This window comes from Xenopus laevis, chromosome 5L (assembly GCF_017654675.1).
Source record: "Xenopus laevis strain J_2021 chromosome 5L, Xenopus_laevis_v10.1, whole genome shotgun sequence".
NCBI lineage: Eukaryota > Metazoa > Chordata > Amphibia > Anura > Pipidae > Xenopus > Xenopus laevis.
Window position 1 is genome coordinate 44,330,537 of NC_054379.1, and position 12,364 is coordinate 44,342,900.

The window sequence follows — 12,364 nt, forward strand, 5'->3', positions numbered from 1 at the left end:
AACATTTTTCCAGAGCTTTACATTACTATGCCACGGCCACCTAGGTAGACTTCAAGTGTACAGTGTGGAAGCAATTCTAAACCAGATGGATAGCAATTAAGGATATTCCTAATTAGAATATTCAAAAATGAATGTTTGAACGAATAAATTGAAAAATGAATGTTTACTTAACATGAGCTCATTCAGCTGGCCTTATCTGAACTACCAGTTACATATGGAAACTATGATAGTCTGCCTGCGACTTGTAGGGACGATTTCCTCACCCCTCTTAAGCCGTCAGTCAATCATCCCTTCCTCAAATTTTTAAATACAAAGTGATGGATTCTGGGACTTGACGCCCCTCTGCTTTCCAAAGAATCTATGCATCAGCCATCACAGAAGGTACAGGAATTCAAATCCTGCCAGAATCTATCACTTCACAATCATGTCACTGGCCTGATATTTATTAAGCAAGCCTGCACCTTAAACAGCACTAAACATGCATAAAGCCCCGCACACATTGATGGACGTAAATGTTTATCTATAAATCTCACTTCCACTGAGGTCTATTTCCGAGTGCAATTACTTATAATCAGGTATGTAGTTTGTGGAAGATGGAAATTTTACCTTAGGCTGTAATCTTGATTTTTCTTGGGGGGGGGGGGGTCCCAGTGAATTAGGGGGGGTAAACCACTTTTTTCCCCACTGAGGCCCCATTCTGTTTTTTTTTTTTGTTATAATAAAGCAGAGGCCAGCCAGTTGTGCGTGGTTAGACAATAGGCAATAAACATATTTAGGTTCAGCCTTTTGTAACCCTCACGTACATACATTGGGGTTTATTTATCAAAGAGTGAAGTTAGAGTTCGCCACAGTCCTCTAGAGTGAAATTCTGCCACTCTCCATTATTTTCTATGGGATTTATTAATGGGTGAAAGTGAACGTTCATCCTTTGATAAATACGCCTTTCAAAATCCCATAGAAATGAATGGAGAGTGGTGGAATTTCACTCTAGACGACTGGGCGATGTCTAACTTCACTCTTTGATAAATATACCCCATAAACACATATTTTCTTGTGTTTAACCTCAATCCTAGGTAGTATCGGTCATGTATCACTACCCAACAAAATTACCCTTCAAACATTAAGTTCTTCTTGTGAAAAATAAATTCCCATAACATGAATGAGTCTACATCACAATCTTTCTGAGATGTATTCAGTGTGATCACAAGCTTTACAGATCAACAAGGCAGTGCTAAACAGCAGCCAGAAAAGTAAGCATAGACACATCATGCATCACTTCTGTATGTTTTCAGTTGTTCGCATTGCAAAAAAACCCATACTCAAGCTCTTACTCAAATGCTTGGTTTGGTGCAGGGATTCAGTTGCCCTTTAAATTAAATACTGTTACTTTATAGAACGATAGGTATAAAGGAATTGTATAATATACATACTAGAGCAGTGATCCCCAACCGGTGGCTCGTGAACAACATGTTGCTCTCTAACCCCTTGGATGTTGCTCCCAGTGGCCTCAAAGCAGGTGTTAATTTTTCAATTCCTGGTTTAACTAAAGCTGTAGTTGCTTAATCACCATGTGTACTGCCAAACAGAGCCTCCTGTAGGCTGCCTGTCCACATATGGGCTACCAATAGGCAATTACAGCCCTTATTTGGCACCCCTAGAAAGTTTTTGCATGCTTGTGTTGCTCTCCAACTTTTTTTTACATTTCAATGTGGCTCACCGGTAAAAAAGGTTGGGGACCCCTATACTAGAGTGTCTGTGTGTTACAGTCACAAGCCACAAGTACACATATACAGATTAAGCAATAAGGAGGTAAACAACACATTAGTCCTAGACCCTGACATTAAAGGGGTGGTTCACCTTCAAGTAAATTTTTAGTATGTTATAGAATGACCAATTCTAAGCAAGTTTTGGATTGGTCTTCATTTTTTCTTTTGTGTAGTTTTTGCATTGTTGGGCTTCTTCTTCAGACGCTTTCCAGATTTCAAACGGGGGTCGCTGACCCCATCTAAACAACAAATGCTCTGTAAGGCTATAAATATTTTGTTCTCTAATTTTGTTTTCTACTTTTTATTACTCGTTTTTTATTCAGTCCCTCTCCTATTCAAATCAGTGCATGGTTGCCTGGGTAATTTGCACCCTAGCTACCAGATTGATGAAATGGCAAACTGGCGAGCTGCTGAATAAAAAGCGAAATAACTCAGAAGCCACAAATAATAAAAAATGAAAACCAATTGCACATTGTCTCAGAATATCACTCTTTACATCATACTAAAAGTTAATTTATAGGTGAACAACCTCTTTAATTGGGTCCTTAAATGCAAAGTTTAATCAGAAAGTCAATCTGACCAATTGTCCCATTTTTAAAAGGCCCCTGAGCTTTCCTTTACAGTTATCCAGCTCTTTAGCAGTGCGACTGATCGTATGCGATTAGCTGAAGATGCCCATGTTCTAAATGTGATCAGCTGACATCATGTGTAAGGAATAGGATTCCTCTTTGATACAAAGTAGCCATATAAGAGAATGGGAGGGCCCAGTGCAGACAGATGAGCCAAAACACATAATGGTGGAGTTCTGCTTTGTATTGTGCACAGAGAGATGACAATGCTATCAATAGCGGAAGCATTTCCGTCACGACCAGGACAGACTAATGACGGACGCTTACCCGCACAGCTCCGCCGGCGCTCTGTTCCCAGACTGCCCCGTGCTCTTAGCGATGACTTGCAGCAAGAGCGCCACAAGCGCAGCAATTCCCTGCCCGTGGGGTCTCATGCCGGGGCCGGATCAGGAAAAGAACCCCAAACCAGCTGCAGTGCCAACCCAGTGTAGGGTCATGTGACCATCACATGACAGCTCCGCCTGCTGCTAACCATGTGATTTGCCTCCGCCTCCCCATTAGGGTTTCTGAAACTACGTAATGTTAAGCGACGTCATTTACAGAACAACATAGGGGGAGGGGCACGGATTCTTAAAAACAGCATAATATTAGTGATGAGTGGGATGTTATTTATGTGCAGCTGCTGCTTCTACAGCAAAAACGCACATATTCTCCAGTTTAGAACTTTTCTAAACAATTATCCATAGGCCATTCTTTTAGCTGTCACGTGACACGTGACTTCTAGCTACTCTCTCGCTATGACTGGTCTATGTACCAGAGGCGGGAAGGTCGTGTTTGCGGTTAGGGGGTGTGACTTGTAGGAGCCACAGTGTCTCAATAATGGACATACCTCCCAACTGTCCCTGAGGGACAGTCCCTCTTTTGACAGCTCAACCTGCAGTCCCTCATTTGTACTGGAAAGTCCCTATTTTCTCTGCACCGAACAGCCAGAAAAAGAAACAAAGTTTCTCACTTAATTGGCTTTTAGCAGAGATCACAGAACAGCTAACAGGTGCAAATAAGATACTTTTTAACAATTTTGAGACAAAAATACAGTTTAGATAAGGAGAAATTATTTTCAAACTTTCATAACCTGCCAAAATTTTGTAAAATGAACATGGTAATTAGGGGTGTGGCCACAGAAATGGGTGTGGTCGAAAAAATTTCGCTGCGCTACGTGTGAAAACATTTCCTGTCCCTCTTTTTACTTCCAAAATGATGGGAAGTATGACAATGGCGAGCTATGATGTCAAGCTTATATAGGGATCTGGGAAGAAGATATCGGCACACAAGGCATTACCGTTGCTCGTTTATTGTGAGGAAATGCAACGTTTCGGGGACACGCCCCTTTGTCAAGCATGTGTCCCCGAAAGTTGCATTTCAGCACAATAAACAAGCAGGGTGCTCCCTGCAACATTAATGCCTTGTGTGCCAATATCTTCTTCCCAGATCAATTTTGAGGTTGTGGGATCCTCTAATATTGTGCACCGGGCTGATCACTACAAGGGGGTGTGATTGTTCTAATTGCTTGTGTAAGCTTATATAGGGGCCATTGATGTGAAAAACTTTGCCAAAGTAGTATTATTATTGTAAATATATATGAAATTGTCATTCTTTTAAGAATCATTTACAGTTTACTTCCAAAACTAACAAACAGATTAAATATATATTTCATTGCAAGCTACTGTTACCCTGCGTTGGTGAAAAATACACATTTGCTTCAGCAATGCTCTGTTTCTGTGAAGCCAGCCATTCAAGATGAAAAGGCCACTTAAGATGGCCACAGACGCAAAGATCTCCCATCTCCCGACCTGCCACTAACCATTCAGATCAAAGTCTTACCATTCCAACCAAATAAAGTAGTTAAAGAACAGATCAGCCGATGTTCTGCCCCTGACAGCAATCGCATGATAGACAAAGCTAGTGACACAGTCTCCCACTGAAAATCGTACGATCAGCAATACACACAGAGATATTATTGGCAGCCGACAGAAATTTTCTAACCTGTCCAATCGACTAAACGACGATCTCCGCCGGACGAAAAATCCTCGATTCGCACAATGAGATCTTTGCGTCTATGGCCAGCTTTATTTGCATAACAGATGAGGGATCATATGTGTAGAATACAATGGGATTACTTCTTACATCGGAACAGGGGCCAAATGCCATCCACAGCTCTCTATAGAATTATGCAATGAAAACCTCTCTCATATGAAAGAAACAGGACTTTTTTTGCAAATAATAGTTTTTATTTTTAGGTGTGGGGTGAACAGATATAAGCCTAAAATGAAAATAATTCTATAGATTTCACCATGATGTTACTGGTGCTTTATGAAGAGTAAAAAACAGGCATCCTACGGTCTAACTGAAATCTTGTGCAGTTGGCAAGTTTAAAATAAACTTAAAAGTCTTAAAGGAGAAGGAAACCCCCTGGGTGCAAAACCCCTCCAACCTCCCCTGTGTTGCCCCCCCCTCCCTCCTCCGCCCCTGGCCTACCTGTCCCCCTGGGCAAATGCCCCTAACTTTTTACTCACCCCTCTGCGCAGGTCCTGTCCATGGAGTTCACAGTCGCCATCTTCTCCCACGTGTGTCTTCTTCCTGCTTTAACCGGCGTCTTCTGGCGCATGCGCAGTAGGAACATTTACCGGTACGGCTCTACTGCGCATGCCCCGAATGCCACGAAGTGAAATCGGAAAACTTTGTGACATTCGGCGCATGCGCAGTAAGGCCGTACTGGTAAATGTTCCTACTGCACATGTGCTAGAAGACGCCGGTCAAAGCAGGAAGAAGACGTGCGTGGGAGAAGATGGCGACTGTGAACTCTGTGGACAGGACCAACACAGGGGAGGGGGGAGGGGTTTTGCGTCCATGGGGTTTCCTTCTCCTTTAATGATTTCGATTTAAAAAGGGGTGTTGCTAGTGGAATTGCAGTAGGTTAAAGAGGATCAGTGGTGTAACAATGCCGTGCTGTAGTGATGTGTGGGCCGGCCCGATACCCAACGGACCCGTGGGTTGGGCTCAGGCCGACCTCACATCCCATTTCCTGAGGGACCTTACAATGTTGGCTTCCTACTTTCAAGTTCAACTTTTATAGATGCACGCCTGCTCGCCCCGCCCCTTTAGTGACATTATCGGTGGTGCGGGTCAGCGCAGGTCTATAAAAGGAACCCAGAAGTTGGGCGCGGGTGGAGGGAGGGCGGATATGGGGTAAAACCTGACATGCACATCACTACCGTGTTAGGCACAGTAGCTCCTCCCTGGGCCCTCCCTCCACCCGCCCACTGGCTTGCATTTCCCGTTTGCTGTCTGCTTGCGCTGGGTAAGGAAAGAAAACGACTGGGGGGATTCCTAAGACTATATCGGAAGCAAACCTTGTGGTCCAATCCCCTGTCCCACGGGCTCCCCTGCCACAGCGGGGTCTACTTCTGTAGTTACTGCACTGAAGAGGATGTATCACTAGTAGAACTGCAGTTGCTTGAAGAGGAGTGTCATTTGTAAAACTGCTATAGGTTAAAAGTATGTGCTGTTAGTGTAACTGTGGTTTCTTGAAGAGGAAGCATTGCTGGAGGAACCATTGTAGATGCAAGAAGTATCACTGGACGAACTGTTATTGCTTGAAGAGGACGTGCTGCTGGAACTGTGGTAGACAGAAGAGGAGGTGTCACTGTTGGAACTTTGGAAGTTAGACAAGAAAACACCTTCACAAAAAAGTATAATTGAATTTTGATGATTAAAATGAAGTGGATGTGCAAGAATTCTTCCTTTTACAGAAAAACTAAGTATATTAAAGGGTTGTTACAAAACTTTTTTCAGTTAAATTGTTTTTTAGATATTTCACCAGAAATAAAGAACACTTTTCACTATTTGTGACCTTTTTTTTTTAATATTGAAGCGTAAAGTTTAATTTTCCACCTTCTTATGTCTTTCTAAAGCATATTGGGGAGGTGACCTATTCTGTAAACTATTATAAATTAATACATTAATTGATACATTTGTTATCTTGGCCCTGTTTAAAAGAATCCCTGAGTTTCATTAAAGGCAGCTGTTAGAATTGATACAATAGTTGCTAATACTCCACAGATGCTGCTGAGAAATGTATCAACTAATAGAACAAATTGTAACAGTTCAGAATCTACACCTGAATTACTGAGCTGCCAGACTGAAACGCTAGAGACAGGAACATTAAACTTTAATTTTGGCAAAATGGTGAAAAAAAATTGGAAAGTTTTTATTTTTGAACAATCTGAAACCAACAGAACTGAAAAAAGTTTTGGAGAACAACCCTCTTAATATTGAGTGCTTAGAGATTTTCTGCTGTTAAAGGACAAGAAAACTGCATTTGCCTGTATGTTAGACATCTCCCAGTGAATCAAATCACTATGTTGTTTTGCCTGGGACAGAGGACCACAGTATCATATTACATAATATGGACACAATAATTAGGGGCCCATTCATTAAGTTCGAGTGAAGGAATAGAAGAAAAAATACTTTGAATTTCGAAGTTTTTTTTGGCTACTTCGACCATCAGCTACAACTTCGACTTCGAATCAATCTAAAAATCGTTCGACTATTTGACCATTCGAAAACTTCGACTCCCTAGTTCGCCACCTAAAAGCTACCGAAGTCAATGTTAGCCTATGGGGAAGGTCCCCATAGGCTTGGCTATATTTTTTTGGTCGAAGGATAATCCTTCGATCGATGGATTAAAATCCTTCGAATCGTTCGATTCGAAGGATTTAATCGTTCGATCGAACGATTATTCCTTCGATCATTCGATCAAACTTTTTGCACAAAATCCTTCGACTTCGATATTGGAAGTCGAAGGATTTTAATTCCCCAGTCGAATATCGAGGGATAATTAACCCTCGATATTCGACCCTTGATACATTTGCCCCTAAGTGTCCATAATGCTGACTAACTGTCCCGCATACACAGTAGAGTAAAATTGGATATTTATAGTCTCCTCTGCATGCTCAAATCCAAGCAGGGATGTTTATATTTTTCATTTAGTTCTTTCCCCCAACCTGTGCATATTTAAGCCATGAGGAGTGGAGACACAAAAAATCAGCTCATAAGTGCTACCCGATACCAGTTTTCTTAAGGCAGAGTTGTGCAGCAAGGTTGGTGGTAGTGATGTTAGTGACAGGAAAAACTCAACCCGGACCCGACCCTAACCCACAAAATGTTGCCAATGTAGGACCCATACCAAACGCGTACCTGCGACATCTCTCTCTGTACACACCTCTGGTTCCTGTGGAGGAGTGTACTTATTTGACCCACACCCAACCCAAACCCGCAATGGTTGGCCAAGTTTCAACCTGAATCCACCCAACCGGAGGTCAACCTGCACATCACTAGTTGGCGGCCACCATATTTACCTGTTTCACTTCTGCCTCTTTTTATCCCTGGCACAGATTGCTTAAAATGAGCATTCACTGTAGAAGCTGATCTGGTCTAGGCATGTAGTGCGCATGCTTGCATGGGAAAAGATGGGAGACTGGCCAACAAGATAGCCATGAACAGATTCAATTCCTCTACCCTACCTGGAATTCAAGTTTTATCCCTCTGTGTTTCTACCCTCTATGTATATAATTCATGTGATTTAGTTATATAATCACATTTACTTTACAGTGCTACACAATATGTTGGTGCTATATAAATACATGTTAATAATAATAATAATAACCTATTTCTTGCTGCCCGAATTGCTGCATGTGTCTGGTATAAACCCCATTCCACCCATCTCTAGTGCTCCATTCTCCATTCATGTCACATCTCCCTGCCCTTTATCTCTGATACCCCAGATCAAAAAGCTGAATCAACTGTCTACATACCAACTGAAGTCAGTAACTATACAAAAAGTAAAGTTAATGCTGCTTTTCTGGCATTCTTTCTCACAGCTAGAAACATTTATTTGCAGCTGTCAGATAACAATAATCATTGTTACTATCATTGTAACCATACAAAAAGTATAGGTAGTGCTGATTTTCTGTTATTCTTTCTTGTTCCTGGCCCTTTCAAGCTTGCAACAGGGAATTCTAACTGAAAAAGCTATATTTCTCACGTGTTAATAAAATGAGACACATTTGCCAAATGTGTGTACGTTCGTAAAACTCCTGTTAATTTGTTATTTTAATTGTGCGTTCTAATGCGAGAATGTGTTATCACAATTAATGAATTAGCACTTTAGTGCTAAAGTAAACCTAGAGTGCCCTGATTTTCCTATAAATGATCTGCAATACTTCATAAAAATAAAAAATGATTTAAAAATGTTGTCAACACTAACCTGTTCCTCTGCTATGGCAGTGTACCATAGACATACTTTTACCATATACATGGAATAAAAAGCATGTAATAGCTGAAATAATGTTATTGTGGTGATTCTATCAGCATCTGGACCAAGCAGGAGACCACCTTTTGTCAGTCAGATTCCCATAGGTGTTAACCACTGCCCTTCAGGGGATCTGGGCTTTTTGCTTCAGCAGCTGCAAGTTACCCATTCCACTTCAGAAATTCAGGCAAGTGAGACAGTGGACAGTGGTAGATATTTTTCCAACTGACAAACAAAAGGTGCAAAGAAAATCAGTCTAGAGCTCTATGTAGATTTAAAAAAAAAAAAAACTTTCCCAGGAGAGACTTGTTCTTCTGACTTAATTTGGCTATACATGGAATGAGCAGCTCTTTCCCCAATATGCTCATCTTGAGGTGCCCCCTCTGTAGATTTTCTTGATGGGCACTTACGTGCCCCTTCAGTTGCATTGGCATCAGTAACGTGACTGGAGGGGGCAGGCCCTGGTGCGGGACGTGCAGCCGGGCCCCCGTCCCCCTCTGTACCAGATTTTTTCCCCCCGAAATCAGCCGATACGGCCGGAAATCGGCAGGGGGCGAGCTGCCGGGGGGCCCTGCGGGGGTGGGGGCCCTGGCCCAATTGCACCCCCCCTGCTCCCCCGTAGTTCCACCACTGATTGGCAAGCATGTTGCCAAGGGGGTGCAGGTCCGGATGCAGTCCCAAAAGTTACTCCACTGGGCAGCAAAGCAATCACAAAACATTAGAAAACATCTATGTGAAATCTTTAAAAATGTTTCCAGGGGCAAAGTCATCAACCAAAAGCAATTTTTTGATTTTATAATGCAGTAGTCCAGGAGGCATGCTCCAAGCTGCATTGCAATTGTTTTGGAAGCACTGGGGACATGCAGGAGATTTGTTGTCTCTTTAAATCTCCCACATGCCAATCCCCATGCTCTGGACCCAATGAGAAAGCGGTCCTGGCCTAGGGGCACCCTATGTATGAATCTGGCCCTTGACTATGTTTTCTACTTGATGTAACAAAAGATCAGAAGTATGTTACTGCACCAGGGCATTTATAAATTTAAACGTATTTATAAAGTTACATTTATTATTTAACTTGTTATACAACAGAGTGATTTATAAAATGAAGCCCACAACATTTGCACAATGTAGAAATGTGACTGTCTACAAGAAAGGCAAAAAAGTACTGATCGTTAAAAACCAGTCCCTACCCAAAACACAATAAGAGTTAAAATAATTTTATCTGATTTCAATTTGTTACCCAAAAGAGCAAATGAGATGCTAACACAGTTGGAAAGAAAGACCCTGCTTGCACCCCTTGGGGCCTGCCAGAGCCACAATAGCAGCATATGATCGTTGGTTTGTTTCATTTACACACATATGGAATGGGGAAGGCAGGAGCGCTCTCCCATAAAGAGGAACCTTTAGAGTCTCCTGTATCCAAGAAATCGCTACTCCTTTCTTTTCTTTTATGACTGAAAATGATGTATGACTAGTTAGTATATGAATATAGAGTTAATGATTACACTAGGAATGTTCCCATGTTAATGGTCATTTGAATCTCATGGGTGTTCATTTTAGTATATTCACCTAAGAAAGACAGGTGGATCCTATCGAAAACTCAGGTATTGTGGATGTGCTGGGCAGGTTATTATTGTTTAAGGTAAGTGGGGCTGGAGAAAGCAGCTAAGGGAACAGTCAATCACTACACCATGTGGAGAGACTCAACTCAGTTCCGTTACTCCACTGCACTTAGGGTACAATGATACTTGATCCAATATAGATAGTAAGATTGGTATTTATAAAAAATATTAGAATTCTGAATTCCATGCCCTCAATAAAAATACGGTCCTGGAACTTCTTGGTTACTTCTACTATCCATTTTATAAAACTTAAAGTGATACATAATTATTGTAATACAATTTTGGAACAGCCCCTTGTTGATTCACATACACACCTTTTATACAGTTCTCAATAACATGTTGGATGCCAGTGGTTCTTAAAACTACAGTTAATTGTTTTATTGCTAGAATTTGCTCTCATAACAGGTCACACAACATATCTAACTCATAGATTATATATGAAAATGTTTTTCAGATATTATGGACCCAGGCAAGTTAGTAGGTAGATTCAGCCATAGTACCAGGGTTGGACTGGGCCTGCAGGACATCGGGAAAAAACCCAGCTGGCCCAGACCTGCTCCCTGCCTGAATCTGTTGTTGCTGCATCCGACTCCGACCTCCCTCTCCGGCCCCAGTTGCGACAAGAAAAATTTAAGCGGGGGGCTCAGAGAGGGTTTTGCAGTCCAACCCTGAATAATACTTCCTGTCTGCATTATCATTCTTTATTTATATAGCACTAACATATTATACAATGAAGATAATGCTTAATCATTCACAGTTTTCTCTACTCAAGTGGCCTTTGTGTTCACAAAGGACACACTAGGGTTAGTGATTCCACTTTTCTGGAAAAAATACCTTCTGTCCAAAAGCTGGACATACATGAAGTCATACTTTTTTATTGATATCCCAAAAGATAAACAGATCTTTGCTGTATCTGGCCAGCCATGTGCTTGGCTAAAGTGGGCTGATTCAATTGCTTAGCCCTTGGGCCAATAATTAAATTTAGACAAATACAAGAGGTCCTCTGCACTCAACCCATTATCAATATATTTAAGACAGAGACATTTTGTGCATACTGCTACTGAAAAATGCCTTACCCTTTAAACAAAACAGGGATTGTTTGTCCATATATTGCAATATATTTAAGCTGGCCAACTACGTCAAAGTCATCCCATATCTGGCCAGTCCTATGCTCAATTTTCATCTGATTCATTAAGAATTCTATGGTTTAATTATACATTTTATAAAAGGGACGAATACGTTTTACCTGCAACTTACTAGCTGCTTTCAAAGTAAAACTCCCAAACTTGGCTGCCCTTTTATTAGACACCAGTGGGATCACCTGACTATAGCTGGGAAGGGTGGGAGCTACAACATGGAGCTGGTCACTGCTCCTGTATAAACTATAACAAACAAGGGAAAGTTGTGCTCACCACTATTTTTTAAAAACATTAGGCGGGGGTGCAATGAGGCTGTGACCACAAAATACATATAGTCAAATACAAGAGTCCTCTGCACTCAACCCATTATCAATATATTTAAGACAGCGACATTTTGTGCATACTGCTACTAAAAAATGCCTTACCCTTTAAACAAAACAGGGATTGTTTGTCCATATATTGCAATATAGTTAAGCTGGCCAACTATGTCAAAGTCATCCCATATCTGGCCAGTCCTATGCTCAATTTTCATCTGATTCATTAAGAATTCTATTGCTTGATTATACATTTTACAAAGGGACTACGTTTTACCTTCAACTTACTTTCTGCTTTTAAAGTAAAACTCCAAAACTTGGTTGCCCTTTTATTAGACACCAGTGAAATCACCTGACTATAGCTGGGAGGGGTGGGGGCTACAACTTGGAGCTGCTCACTGCTCCTGTATAACTATAACAAACAAGGAAAAGTTGTGCACATCACTAAAAACCATTAGGCAAGGTTGCAATGAGGCTGTGACCACAAAATACATATAGACAAATACAAGAGTCCTCTGCACTTAACCCATTATCAATATATTTAAGACATTTTGTGCATACTGCATAATTAAATTATCAGGTAG

At 41.3% G+C, this 12,364-nt stretch overlaps 1 protein-coding gene across 1 annotated transcript in view; it reads right to left on the minus strand.

The window, feature by feature from the left end:
* igf2r.L (insulin like growth factor 2 receptor L homeolog) overlaps positions 1-2,890 on the minus strand; it is a 90,442-nt gene extending 87,552 nt beyond the window's left edge. Inside the window, exon 1 of the mRNA XM_018262972.2 lies at positions 2,663-2,890. Within this exon, the coding sequence (XP_018118461.1) occupies positions 2,663-2,769 (107 nt within the window). The 5' untranslated portion in view covers positions 2,770-2,890. The remainder of the gene's footprint in view (positions 1-2,662) is intronic.
* Between the last annotated feature and the right edge of the window lie 9,474 nt (positions 2,891-12,364).